This window comes from Ammospiza caudacuta, chromosome 2 (assembly GCF_027887145.1).
Source record: "Ammospiza caudacuta isolate bAmmCau1 chromosome 2, bAmmCau1.pri, whole genome shotgun sequence".
Lineage (NCBI taxonomy): Eukaryota > Metazoa > Chordata > Aves > Passeriformes > Passerellidae > Ammospiza > Ammospiza caudacuta.
The window spans coordinates 3,177,059-3,192,321 of record NC_080594.1 but is presented as its reverse complement, the minus strand read 5'-3'; the positions used below and the strand labels follow the sequence as shown (position 1 = coordinate 3,192,321).

The following is a 15,263-nucleotide window of genomic DNA, read 5'->3' as shown; positions in this document are numbered from 1 at the left end:
AGAGAAATTTGGAACAGAAAGTAAAAAATGGAACCAAGTAATAACTGAATATTAAATTTAAAAAAAAAACCAAAACCAAAAAAACCCCCCCAAAACCTCAACAACTAAAACCATGCAAAAACCTCTAGAAAATATCTATATCCAAATCTCAGAAATAGATTTTATTTGTTCATATTGTTTCCTATTTTCGTTTGACTTCCTTGGCAGGTAGCCCAGTGCTCCATCAGTGAGAGGAAAGGAAGTTAGAGCACCAAATTGTTGTAGGGATTGGATTTTATTGCTTTGCTAGTACAATTAGGCCACTATTAACTCAGTTAAATGAGGCACAATTTTTTATAAAGTATATCCAAATTCCCACAAGTGGGAATTGTGACTTAGTCCTCAACTACAGCCCCCCCCCCCCAAAAAAGCTTTATGAGAGTGAAAGAAAGAGATCAAAAATAGCTAAATAATAAAAGGTGATGCAACTTTAAAGGGGCACACTGAAAATGGGAATAATTATTGGTAATTAGCTGACAACCAGCCCGAGGGGAAGCTGCAGGTCAAAAACCTGGCAGCAAATATTCAGCTTGGACCTGCAAAAAGCCACCCAGATAATGCAGAAAAGGTGGGGACAAAATGTCTACACTGGAGGTGATTTATGGGGAAAAGAATCCCAGACAAATCAAACTGGGATTCACAGAGTTAAACTTGGATGGCAGAGAAAGGGAAAGTGCAGCAAGGCAAGCAACGAACAGTGCAAGGACAGAAACACTGCTTTGACTCTAAAACATCTCCCCAGGTCATCTCCCGTCCTTGATTTTGGGATTTCTGGGAGGCTGGGCTGTAGGCCGGCAGCAGAGAGGGCTCAGGGCGATGCTTGGTGGGGACAGCAGGGGACAGCAGGTACCAGGGAAAGCCGGCAGCAGGAGGGGGCTCTGCCACACAAAGCCCCTCTGCTCTGAGCCCGCTTTCGGCCTTTTCGCCTGCACGAGCTCTGAGAGCAATGAAGGTGAAAAGAGCCAACCAGCCCGTGAAAATAAAATCCTTCCGATAAAATGAAAATAAATTTCAAATAAAATGTAAACAACACATAAGGACAATTTCCTGCTGGGTGGGGAGGGGGAAGGACAAGAAAATTGACATCAGAGATGTTTATTTGAATCCCTGGTCAGACTACGGTGCAAAACTACCAGACCTTCATGGTTTTTTAATTTTTAGTTTTTCATTTAAACAAATAGGGTTTAGTATTTATATGTTTTTTACTGGCTTCATTTCATCTCAGTGCCTTAAAATAAAATGTTTTACTCTACGCTCCCATGAACACATTGAGACTAAACACACTTTTTTTTTTGGTCCTTACATGCCCTGAGGCAGGAGAAGCCAAAGAAGCCTGCTTCCCTAAATCCCCAAAAATTAAGAATAAAAAGCTCTGGTTATTTCACATTCTCTTGCAAACATACACTTCTTTAAAGGGCTAGAAGCTAAACTCAGTATTAATTACAAATCCATGATGAATAGACACTCACTTTACTGAAGAAACTTAAAATCTGAGCTTTCTAAGACTACTGGATAAAAGAGGAGAGGAGATAAAGGATATTTCTCCCCTTACATGGAGAGCAATAGAGTGAATTGAAAGATTTCTAATAAACCTCAACTACCTTCAAATTGATATATCAGTGATGAACCTTAGTTGCTGAATCTAATTAAAAGTACATAATGAAATTTGCTAACCAAATCATCCCTTAATGATGACTCTAAGTCATTGCTTGATGGCAAAAATTCAAAGCAGAATCTGGTCATGCACTAAAATATTTTTCCGGATGCATTTAATTTCTGTTTCATAATTAGAAATCTTAACAGTCAAAAGTGATTGATGCGTTCAGGATTTCAGAGTCTGTGGAATTTATAGCATTTATTATGTATTTATATTTTATATTTATATATTTTATATTTATTGTTTATTTATAGCATAGATTATAGCAAAAAGGGACTGGTCCAAGTACTGGCTATTCTCTTGGCGAAATCCTGGAGCCAAGATCATCCTGAGCTTTAAATAGAGGAGAAAAGCAGAGCCCGGCAATTCCAGAGCAGGTATGCTTACCTCAAATACCCAGAAAGATTTTACATATATATATATATATATATATATATATATAGCAGCTGGAGGATTCAAGGTCTTAAGAAACCAACTCAGATTTGTCAAGAATAAACAAATCCTGTCAAACTCATCTAATTTATTTCTGTGGCAGGATAATCTAAAAAGTAGTGGATGTGATTTATCTTGTCTTTACTAAGACTTCTGGTGCTGTCCCCCTTGACATTCTCATGAGCTAACTGGGGAAATATGGGCTATTATGAAATCATTTTAATGTGAAAGCAGAGAGAGCTGAAAAATCCCATGTACTGAGTACTCTTCATTTACCAGAGGTTCTCTGGCCATCTGAAAAGGATCATGAGGAAGCCAAGGGAAAGCTGCTCTTTGTGTTTTGTGCTGTTCACCTTTGCATGAGTAACCTTCATGAACACCATGTGCCTGTTTGTATATGGGAATAAATCAAAGCTGAGGGAAATATCTCTAAAATAAATATTTTTTTTTTTAATTGGGAAAGAAAAATTCATTAAGGAATCCCAAAGGACTGAACCAAGGACTGAAAAAGGAACTGAGTGCACACCCATTAAACAGGGAATTACTGACCAGGCAGTGGTGGTTGGGAAAGGAACTGAGGCATTAGAGCAGCTCAGAAAATGAAAGGAAGCCAATAGCATGGATATCCACATGAATTAACAGGAGTGGCACGTGTGAGACAGCAGAAATAATGCTCTGATTTCACTTGGCACTGCTTGGGCTTTTAATGGCGCAGATATCTGGGTCTGGGCATCCTCCTGGAAAAACACCACTTGGGCAGCACTAAAAAACCCTGGCAGGCATATTGAATTTATGGAAGTGATTATCAGCAATTTACCTCTCCAGACTCGACGATCCTGATGGGTCCCTTCCAAATCAGCACATTCTGGGATTCTGGGGGCTGCCAGGCAGTTCCTTGTCCTGCTGTTGTTAAGTGAGTGCATCCTGCTGCCCTTCCAGAGCTGGCTACATTCATTAATCAAATGAATACCATTTCACGGTAAAAGCAATAAAAACACCAATAGCCACCTCTAGGCTCCAGAGCAAATATAATGTACCAGCAATGCCACAGGGATAGACACAAGCTGGGCTGACACAACTGCTGAGGTGAAACCTATTCACAGAGAAAATGGTTTGCGCCATTACCTGCATGGAGTAGATCCCATCAGAGCCCTGGTGCTCGAGCACAGCATCAAACCCCCTGTTTGGAAGGTAAAATGACACTATTGATCCACCACAGCATGAAGCATTCTGGCGGCAGGAAGGACAAGGGGCTTCCAGTCCAGCTGTGGTCATTTAAGGACAAATCCAGCTCTGGGTGACTTTTTCTGTGATTCCCCTTTCTGTTGAACACACCAAGACGGAATGCCACCCCCACCCCAAAAAAGAAGTATGCTACATCCACATTCATAAATTTTATCAACTTACAGACTCCAGGACAGGTATATCATTCATTGTTTTGCACCAGTAAGCAGAGTAGTATACAAAAGCATGCAAAATCAGTTATGGTACAGAAAGAACCTGCAAAATTCAAGAAACTGGCAAGCATCAAAACCATTCCTATTTTCCTAGGAAGAGGATTCCTGAGTTGTGTATGTTGGCATTTCCAAAGACCCTGTACTTGGGTGAAGCACACAGAAACAACATGGCAGGGACATAACAAAACAGGGGCAAAATATTATCTAATACAGGTACTCAGAGGCAAGAAATGATCATGGGGTGAAGTTACAGTACGTGGTGGGCTATTTTATTTTGTTGAAAAGTACATCTTTGACTGGATTCAACATATTAATAAGATGAAAATAGGTCCACTGGCGAGGGAGGAAAGAAAGCAAAAGTTTGGAAATACTTGACACAAAAATAAAATAAGTGACAGCTTTTTTCAATATCCCATAGGCAGGCTGTAGAAGATGATGTTTTCCAGTATCCATGGAGAAAGTAAAGTCTTTGACTGATGTAAGTCAGTTTTGCACAAATGCTGGTCTGTTTAGTTAAAACCTGCACTGCTTGTTTCTTTCAATAGATAATATAGGTAATATCTAGCTTTCACTCCAGACCCATGCTTTAACACTCAGAATTTATCCATATTTAATTACAATTTTATCACACTAATCAAATAAATTTACTTTGTCCTCCAAGCAATCACCTCAGTATTTCAGTATGTAAAAAATACTTTCATTATGTTTATTATAAAAATATAAATGTTTCCACTACAAATCATTTTACATTAGTAAGAGGCCATCTACAATTGCACAATATATAATCTAAATAAGTAAGTAATGCTTTTGAAATACAAGTTAAAGTAAATACATATTGCCAATCAAATCACATCTATACAATTGCTTATTGGATGCTAAGTTACAGCACAAAAACTAGATTATGTTAACAGAAATAAATAAAATGGAAACTATATTGAAAGATACAAACCCAATAATATGGCGTGTCATTTTATGAGCAGTTTGCATTTTGCTGGATGTCCATAACCTGTACAGGCAGATGGCCACACGACCTCTATTTCTCTACTCCACACTGAAGAATTGTACACTGCTATGTTTACATATGTACAGGGGGACAGGGAGTACAGGATGCTTGCAACAGAGGCCACTTACAGTACAAATCAACTTCTGACAGGGAGAGAAAACCAAATGGGCTTTAAAAACTCTCAGCTCCTAACAGCAAAGAAAAGCAAAACCCAGCTGCTTCATTTTGTTTCCCCTCGGTGAGATTGGATCTTTTATGCTGAGCATGCCTGAACAGTGGGCAAGAACACGACAGGAGGAAACTGAGGGTGGTTGGTGCAAAGTTTTCAAGTGTCTAAAACTCTAAGGACTGGGTCTGTGTCTCCAGGAGCATCTCCCAGAGGTCAGCTCCCCACCCCAGCCCCTCATCCCCACACTCCAGCAGCAGGGTGAAGCTGAGGAGAAATGCCACAAAAAGCTGTCCCCACACAGACATTGTTTGCCACTGGGTTTTGGTGGCTTAAATTCACCAACAGTGTCTGATTTAGAGCAATCTCAACCCGAAGTAAAGATGGATTCTGAATGAACTAAGCAACACAAAACAGCTTTTCTGTCCAGCTTGCTGCATTCCATGATAGATTGGGGCAGATAAGGGGAAGTGTTCTTTACTGCTTAAGTGCTTCACTTCACCTTTCTTCCATTTTCAAATTTCAATTTTAAAACCCATTCACTTCTCTTTCAGAGAGAATTACTAATTATTATGCTGTGTGTTTCAAACCCAGTCCTTTACAGCATGCTCACTACCAGCACTCATGAAAAAGCCTCTAACACTTCTTCTAGCAATGTGTGATAAATGCTGTGCCTGGACATTTTTTAAGTCCTGGATTCATGCAGAACAGTTCCAGTCCCACAAATCCTAGAAAGTGATTCTTTCCTCACTTACATACCAAGGAGCTTCCAAACCCAAGCCAGCAGAAGGAAGCACAAGTGGTCACCTGCTTTTGCATGCACAGAGAAAACACAATGAGCCATTTTTTCATCTGCCTCTCACACAGTCTTGAATTTTTAGGGATTCATCGTCATCAGAATCAAGTCTGTATTCCAGAATGTCAAGTTGGGAAGCAGAATGGTTTCCCCTAGTGACCAAGGCCTGCTCTCTGTGTGCCTGGCATCACACCTACAGCATTAAGAAGCACAAGAAATGGCTCCCACTATGTTTTAAACCACTCGTTTTCAGAGCAAAGAGTGGTGTCTGCTCAGAACTGGGACTGATGTGCTCCAGAGCAAAAACTTAGGAGTTGGGAAGCTCTTTGGAAGATGCTAAAAATGGTGGAGGGCCCCCAAAATCCACCTTCCAGTCTCCTTTTTCCAATGGGAGATGTCAATGTTCTCCTGGACTTGGGCTCCCTTTTGCTTTCTTTCAAAGGACAGGTACCCACTGAAGCTGTGCCAAAAATTCAGGTCCCCTACAGGATGGCAGTGCCTCTGCAGGGGGGTTTCTAGCTCAGGCATGTGTAAACTTCCACACCAAAGCCTCCCCTCACAGCTCAAGTCATCCCTTTAAACAAGTTCCCAGGGAACTCAAAAAAGCATCATCAGTTAAAGCAGGATGCAATAAACCCTGGCCCTCTTTTCTATTTTCTTGGCAGATCTCTCACCTGAACACCATCCCAGAAAAAGGAAATTATTGTGACAGGAAAGCAGCCCTGGGGTAAGAAATGGGATGTCCTGTTTGGGGCAGATCCTGATCTAAAGATCAATGCACACACCACTGACAAAACCCCAGCCTGGATGAAAACACCACTCACAGCAAATGGAAGAAATCTCATTTGCCAAAAAAAGTCCAGATGCTTTTCATAGTGTCAGTGCTGGAAAAAAACCACCTTTCTTTCCTTCTGTATTTCATGCATGATGCTATGAGTATAAAATCATCTAGTAACTAACCCTCAGACAATTTCTCAGGTTGAACCAATGAAGTTTGGATAAAATTTGGCACTTGGCAATAATACAGCCAGGTTAAGGTACATAAGCATAAATATAAACAATAATGGAAAAAAACAAACCAAGAAAATAAATAAGCCTTTTAAAAATTAAGACTTGTTTCTATTTAAATGAACACAGGGAAGCTAACATAATGGTGAAAATTTTTTGTCAACTAACTCAAAGTCACTACAAACTTTATTTCTGTGTTCCTTCCTGAAGCTGAAATAGCATGTTACAATGACATTATAGTAAATATGGCCAGACAGGTTGTGAGGTATAGTCCTCTATTTTCCTTGCTTTTAAAGAAATAAAATACCTGTTACAGATCTCTTCTGTATAAAAATACTGCAAGTCTTTCTTTCTTCTTGTTTGCTGTATAGATCAAATACACAGCTTTTATGTCCATGGTTTTTTTCTGTTATTCAGTCACTTAATATTCAAATGGCTCTAAGTTTTAGTAACACTGGTTTTTACTTGGAAGGATTTTTCATATGTGTTTTTTTTTTCTTTTGATATTTACTATCTGCATTAACAGTCAGTCAAGAGCACCCACCCTTTAGGATTAACAGATAGAAAACAAGTTTGCTCCTATTTTTAAGGCATTTATACTCAGTATTTGAGTGTCTTGTGGGTTTGAAATTTCAACATTGTGTTTCCCAAGCTGTTGCCAAGATCTCCTTTAAATTCTGCCGTTTGTCAGCCATCACTTTTCACCTGTGATGCAACTTTGCTCCTTTTTTGTTTTCCTCTCCTGAGCAACATCATTTTGGTACCTTACACAGGAACAGGGCTGTTCTTTGTATGAGTTTCTAGAGCTTTGATACTGCTGACAATCTTCTTTTGAGGGCCCACCACTGTAACACCAACTTTCTTCATGTCACTAGAAAAAAGAGGAGGTGTGTGAGTGAGGACACTGAATTTCACAGCTCTGATCCCAGCAAACACAATGAACCTGCCCATCTCACAGTGCTGCACTTCAGGAACCTCCAGGTACAGGGATAATGCTGAAACACAAGCCCTGCTGCAAAGAAACATAGAGCAACTGCCTGAAAACATGAGTGGCCTGCAAAAAATTAGTCAAAGCTCATTTAGCCTTGTTGTGGAGGAAAACATGGAAGAAAAGGCAATGAAATCGTTCTCCAGTGATGCAAGCACTGGGGTTTGGGGTTTTGGGGCAAGGGGGTCACTGCTGGATCAGCTGAGCCTCTCTAACACCTCCATCCCCACCAATGTCTCTTCCTGGGCAGTGCTCACACATCACTGGCCTGTGAAAGGTCCTCTGAGCTCTGCTATCAGCACTGAGGTGAAGGAATCCATGGCCAAGCTTTCCTCCCCTGGTTCTCCCCTCCTGTCTGTCCAGGATCTCAGCCTCATTGTTCCTTGTGCAACACAGAGGTGCTTTAACACCTGTGCAGGGCTAATTAACTAGGGGCTCACAGGAAATTGGGCATTCCTAGGGGATTTCTACACTGTCCCCAAAGGGTAATTGTTACACAAAGCAATTAGCACCCTTTTAATAGATGCAGTAATACACTAATTAATGGCATTGATGTGTTTAATTGTTGGTAGCACAGCTACCGCATACTTCTCCATAACTTGTTGTGCATCCAGCCAGCCAAACTGGGAATTAAGATTTCCTTTGGCATTAAAATTTTAACTGTACTTGATGCCTTTTCAGGTGCAGAAAGAACATAACCCTACTCTTACTTGTCACTAGAACAAAGATGGATTGCATTTAGAATGTAATAAACTTGCCATTTGCTCACTTCCAAGCACAGCAGGAGGGAGTTCAGCTCCTGAGTAATTATTAGCATGGAGGAGGAAAACAGCTACAAAGAATTTGCCCCTTTACCTGGTTTGGTGGAATATGGGATGGGCAATAAAGGGAAAGATTGGTAATGTGCCAGCTGTAGAGAAACTCCCATGTAAAATACAGAATTTAAAGAATCAACAGAGAAACTTCAGTGAAAGGAAGTGATGCTAGTGTACCAGATGATGCATGGTGCTACTCTATTGGAAGAAATTGGGAATTTCCTTGTATTTAGTGAGAAAAAGCTGTGGGACCGTGGCCTTCACACAGTCACCAGACACAGATTTCCTTCAAGGCCATTTCAACTACAACAAATAACTCCCATTTGTCTCTTTAAATGTAAGAAATTTTTAGCTAAGAATTGGGAACACCATATAAAAGTGCTTATGTTTGAACTTGTAGCTGTGATGAAAACCCACATCAGGCTGCAACTTACTCAGTGGAAATCTTGGCTATGGTGTCACAGGAGCTGTACTCCACCCCAGTGAAGATGTCCTTGCACTGCCCTGTCCGGAATCCATTGAGCCAATCACTCGCAGTGCGGAAGGCTGAGATGTCAACGCTGCTTTGGTCCAGGAGGAGATTTGATGGCCTGAAATGAAAGAATCATGCAATGGAATTTAGGGAGCAGGGAGAAACACAGCTTTATTTTGTGTCTAAACTCAGCAGTGGCAGGAGCATCCAGGCTGGATGTGGCTTTGCTGTTTATCTGTGGGAGTTCTCAGCTGCTGGGGCCACCAAGAAACTGGAGCTGGCAGCTCTGACAAATGCTGTGCAATCATCCTGCTGAACAGCACCAGCTTCCCATGCCTGTGTTTAAATCACTGCAACATTCACAAAGTGCATTGCCACCTCCCAAATTAATGTTAACAAAGACTAAATTAGATTACATTTATGTGATTCACCTAGTCCCAAACATCACATGGACAATGCACACTCCAGGCTCCAAGCTGAGTGTGTTGGTAGAATTTGGTCATATCAAATGTTCAGAATATTGTGGCCCACTGAAAAATCCTACTACATTAGAAGCTTTAACAACATGCAAAGTACCTTATTTTTCTTGTTTTATTTCAGGCTTAAAGCCAAGCATGTGCTTGGCTGTGCTGTGCCTGAGACTGAACTAGAGAATGTTCAAAGCAGTTATCTCTGCAACTTCACAGTCTATTTTCTGCCCCAGGATTTTTTTTCTCTCTAGCAACCTGCACAGGAGTCTGACTACTGCTGCTGAGCCCATTTGAAGTGACTTTTGTCCCTGAAAGCAGTGAAAATGAGAGGTGGCTGGACTGACAGCATAATTTAAAGGCAGTGATTGCACAGTGTAACAGGTAGGTGACAGCTGCTGGAACTGGAGAACTGAACTGGGCTGTAAAAACACTCTTCTCTCCAAACCCAAGTCATCTCTGTTCATCAATGGAACCAACATAAATAGGAGGAGATTCTAAAGGCACCAAGAGAACCACATATTTAAACATAATGATTTTAACCTCATAAGAAGCCTAGAAATTCCAAATCCTTCTCAATTCCAATATGTCTTAAATTTCACCAAAATCAGCAGCACTACAACATCACGTCCTTGCAGTACACCTGACTTGCCCTGGAGTCAGGGGATACCACATCAGTTACATAAGTAACAGTAGTTACATCGAGACTTTTACCTTTCACTTTTGAAAAAAAAGAGCAATGATTTTTAGTATTGGCCACATCTTAAACAGCTCCTTTCACTTTGATTGTTATCAATCAGCTGATTTCTCTCAGGCTCAGAAAGTTAATATAGTATTTTTTCCCTTCTGGGAATGCTAGGCATAATTAAAGAGCTACTTGGATGCTTGAAAATCTTAACTCCAAACACACACAATCAGTTTTCACCAGGTCCCAGAGGAGCTGAGATGTCCCAGCTTTTGCCTGGCTCCCTTCCCTCAGAGCCCAGCCAGGACTGTGACCACTGGCACCAACTCTGGACTTCACAGGCTGGGAACAACCACCCATGGAAAGAAAAGCAACAGAAGACACAGAAACCTGCTCTGCCCCCAGAACAGCAGCTCACTTCATGTGCTGGTGCCATGGTGAAACCAAATCTTAGACACCTACATGACACCCAGCTTTAAAGGCTCAGTTTGATAATCAGGCCCAAGATAGTTTTAATCAGTAGCTGTAAGGCCTGAATTTCACTGACTACTGTTTGTCCTGTGAAGAGCCAATGGTTTTTTATTTATAGTTTTCTGGGTACAGTGGCTGGAATCCCAAGATATTAATTAAGAGTATTTATGAAGTGTTCTTAGTGATAAAGCACAGATTTTTTTTCCCCAGCTTAGTACACCTTTTTAACTTAAGTCTAATAAAACAAGGTCTGACTCAAGAATCACTAATGAAAAAAAGAAAAAGTATAAACAAGTTGAAATAGAACAGGTCTCTAGGATTAGGAATTAGAGTGGCCCAAAAGAGCCTTTATGTTTATTACTTGGATCAAAGTATCATCATGACAAAAAATATGACCTAATTTTAATGCGAGTGACCTCAGAGTAACCAGCACTGTAAAGCATCATTTTTCTTCTTGCAGGACTCCAAACAGAAATTAGTTACTTTCCTCCTCAGAGAGGACATCTGGACTGTTTATCAATGAGCAGGAATTCGCCTCGCTGCGAAGAGCCTGCGCTGTCTCCTCGTGTGCACCAGGGGAAAGCTGGGCTTGCAGAGCATCTGCACACCCTGGCAGGCTTTTCCCCCTGCCCCAGCCCCTAGACAGAAGGGCTGACCAGGGAATTTATGGTCTGGGTGATGTGTGCCATGAGCTCACACTTTAGCAGACAAATTAGACGGGCTGCAGTCCGTGCAGCTGTAAACGACGTCCTGCAGGGCTCCACCTGATCCTCTACAGCTTTTCATAAATCAGTACCTACCAGCTTCAGGAGAGAGTCATTAAAAAGAAATCATGGAAATTACATGTTTGCTCAGGGGAAGTGAAATAGAACATTTCTCTCCATCTTTTGTTCTCTCCCCTCCTTTTTTATTTTCTTTTTCCTTTCTTTAACTCTTTTCACTTTGTTGCTCTGACTAACTATGATACACCCTCTCATATCATCTTTTGACAGTCATGGCGAGATTTTCTGTCCTGTTCACCCTGACTGTTGTCGTATCTACTACACCTACAAAGTTGTATTTACTGACATGTGGTGCCCTAAAAAAACCCCAACAAACAGCAAGACTCAGTTTGGAGAGACAAATTGAACAGTGAGATGCCAGTTACAAAACATCCCGTGGCTGGAGGCTTTCTCTGGATGTGTCCATTAGTCTAACAGTTGGAATTAACCTTTGAGCCATCTGCACTATGGTGTATTGCCATTAGCACAGCTTTTTGAAACAACAGAGGGAAAATTTTGCTGCGCTAGCAAGAAAAAACACAGAAAACATCATCAGAACCCTTCCCAATACAGCATGAAAATCTCACCTCTGGTTGGCCGCTGTCTGGGGAGAAAAAGAGACAAACTAACTTGTAAAATCCAGGAACTGAGACAAAGAAAATGAAAATGTCCTGCCACTTCTTCTGCAAATACACAGAGGAGCTGTGCACACACAATGCCAGACTTTGTACTGTAGGAGCCTCTCTCTATCCATCCTTTCCTCCAAACAGCACAACCAACCTTCAGTTTTTTAAATCTGGACTTTCCTTTCCACAGTCAATTTCTTTTAAAGAGGAAAGGATTTTTAAAAAGTCCCCAAAAACATAAAGTAATTTCCTGTGGCAAATTTTAGGTAATTAAAAGCTGATTTAGTATAGTGAAATTGCTCCCAATGAGCCTGGTTGGAACTCAGATCCTACAGGCTTTATGACTACGGTGAGCTGAAGCACAGAGTTGGGGTCTAACAAGAATTTTATTTCAAGAGAAAAATAACCCCAAAACCAAAGGTGGCACAGAAAGCAAATTTCAGTTTTATCTTCTGTAGCAATCAGAGTCATATGCATGCATGTGTATCAACAGAAAACTAGTAAATAAATGACATGCCAAGGAGAAGTAGAGTTATTCTGTTTACTTGATTATCCCTGGACCTTAAAGATAAAAATCTTTGGAGTTCCATCTCTTCATGCCCATTTTTAACATGCTCTGAGCAGAATTGGTAATTTAGTCCCTAAATTACAATTCACTCCTTAAAGGGGGCACACGGGCTTTTCCCAAGGGCCTTCCAGGGTTGTTTTCATACTCTCCAAATAATCATGTTGTGGGCTGTTCCTTGGAGTGAAAGGAGAGCTGGAGAAATCAAAAGGGGCAACACAAATAACCAAAGGGAAAAAACAATGCTGTTGAGGCTGCAAAAATGGTACACCTCTCTAAATATCAATATTTTTGGTTTTCTAGCTCCATTGTTGGCAAAACAACCAAACCAAACCCAAAAAAACCCCAAACAACCAAATACAAAAAAACCCAAAACAACCTAACTTACCACAGCTTCCACTGGGATAATAACCAAATAAAAAATTAACTGCCCCAAAGGTCAATCCTTCAGTCTTCCCTATTCCTTCAGCTGCCCCTCAGAACATGATTTTCAATGTGCTCTTATTTTTCAGCATCTTGGTGGGATAATGAATCACATGCCTGAGTGTATTCATGCTCCTTCATTTACTTCTTCCCAACAGCAAACCACTAAAGGCAAAAAAAGCCCCCAGCATGTTGCTGAATTTTGGTTTTTTCCCCCTCATAACCCAGCCTAAACTGTGCTTTTAAGGAAATACAGGCACATGGCCATTTCCTGGGATGTGTGGCTGGCTGACAGACCCTCAATGCCAACCACTCATTATTGTTAGGACAGTCTATAAGCTCCTCAGAACAGGCAGAGAAAATAGCTTTATAAAGCTCTCAAAATGCTTAAAAATCTACCATTTGCTGTGGAGAGCTTCCCTTTACATCTCACTGTTGGCTGCACTGCTGTTGCCTATAATCAAAAGAGAAAAACCCCTTGCATCAGTGTTGGAATAGTAAAGTAAAAAGTAGATCTTTATCTGGAAGCTTCCAGGTGTCCCAGTGGGGATGGGCACACCCAGAATCAATTTTCTAAGATTTTATGGGGTTAATTAATTTAAGGTTAAATATTTAACAGCTACATCCAACAAGAGATTCAGCTGCCCCAGCAACCCACTCCTGGGTCAGCCCCTTGGAGTTTCCCCACTTCTTATTGTAGGTCCCCTACTTGGAATAAAGATTTTTTATTAATCTAAACAATATTTCAGGGATGTGATCCAAAATCTAGGGGGAAAGGGCAGGAAAAGTACTACAGCCATGGATTAGCAATCTGCCAAGCTACAAATATGCGAGAAATATATAAAAAGCTTAGGCATCACTGTGCATTTCTACTTCTGTCACCTCTTTCCAGCATTCCCAGTGTGGAATTGCCACCACAACTAACGAGGGCTCTAAAAACTCCTGGGAAATTCCAATAAACAGCAAAAGCTCCCCTCCCCACCAGGCCACCCGCTGGTCCAGCTGCATTTCTATGTAAATTACAGAGCACCCAATCCCAACCCAGTAAATTCTTGTCCCGATTTCACCAAATTAGAGGTGTGAAAGTGCAAATAGATGTTTTACTGTCCCTGTTAACAGCCAGCCCTGCTCACTTCCAACCCCTCACTCTGAAGGGACAATGGCTGAGTGAGTAATAATGATCCCTAGGAAAATCAGGTGGAGACAGGGCTTTTCTGTCTGAAAAGCTGAATGAAGTCCCTAAAATCTCCTCAGTCTAACCCCTCAATCCAAACTGTGCTTAGACACCGAGGAGTTGGATTTACTGCATTCCATTTTGTGATTTGCAGTTAAGTTTCTTTTTTTCCCCCTCCTTCCATATATTCACAATTTTATGTTTAGCAGGCTTCGGAGAGAGAGCTGGAGTTTTAAGTTTACATTACTTGAATTCTTTTAGAGCGAACAGTCTGGGTTTAGGACACAGATTAGATTGTTGCTGGATTTTAAATGAAGCTTAAAGTCCTCACAGAATTTTGCCCTACAGAGCTTTTGGCCAGACTCAAACCCCATTGTTAAGACCCTGACAACATCCAAGGAAAACTGAAATCTCCTCCTCTCTTCCATCCTGCAAGTTCCTAACAGGGAGAAGCAAACAAACAATATTACAGCAGGTCAGCACTATATGTCAAGCATCTGAAGCCTTCTGACCTGAATGGTGAAAAAAAGGGACTTCTCAACAAAGTGTCCAGCCAATCTAAACAGTAATTTCATTGCAAATATTTTTGTAAAAACAAGGCTTGAATTATAGTACAAAAAGAAGCAAGTCTGAATTTTTTATTTGCCCTATTCACTGCTCCTTTTGAGTTTGATTTTCATAAAAATCCTAACAAGCTAGAATGCAGTGTGTTTCCACTGAATTACCAAACTTTAAATGGAAATAAACTTTGTGAGGAGCAAAGTTTTAAATGCAAATTTTAAATTGTAAGTGCTGCCCCTGGATGTCCGAGAATGACAGCAGTGAGAGCAGCACAATGAGAGACAGCAAAGCTGAAGGTGTTTAGCAGTGAACCCTTGCAAACAATTGCTCACAAATAACAGCCCTCCCAAAGATTGCTCAAGGAAATTTCCCAGCCAGTGTTTCAAACTACACATCAAATTTAAGCAAATCAAGGCAGGGTAGCAAAGAACTTGCTACCATGAAAATGAATATAGGAGGAACTAATTATTCATACATGTTTTTTCATCAGGAAGAACAACTGACCCTGACCCCCTAAATTTTCTGGGCTTTATGAAAATAATTTCAGCTATGATTTTTCTGAAATATCCTGAATTTTCAGGTGTTCTTCTCCTCTTCCTTGCCATACAATTATTTCCTCTTCTCCTAAATATGTGCTTGCAGTAAAGAAAAACAACAACAGCAATACCTGACACTGACTTTCACACTACCAAGAGCA

At 40.8% G+C, this 15,263-nt stretch overlaps 1 protein-coding gene across 2 annotated transcripts in view; it reads right to left on the bottom strand.

The window, feature by feature from the left end:
• Window positions 1–3,827: 3,827 nt before the first annotated feature.
• Window positions 3,828–15,263, bottom strand: part of EPHA3 (EPH receptor A3) — a 174,426-nt gene continuing 162,990 nt past the window's right edge. For both annotated transcript variants that reach the window (XM_058800095.1, XM_058800096.1), the window contains 2 exons: window positions 8,796–8,951; window positions 3,828–7,429 (listed from right to left, as the gene is read on the bottom strand). In XM_058800095.1, the coding sequence (XP_058656078.1) occupies window positions 7,324–7,429; window positions 8,796–8,951 (262 nt within the window). In that variant the 3' untranslated portion in view covers window positions 3,828–7,323. The remainder of the gene's footprint in view (window positions 7,430–8,795; window positions 8,952–15,263) is intronic.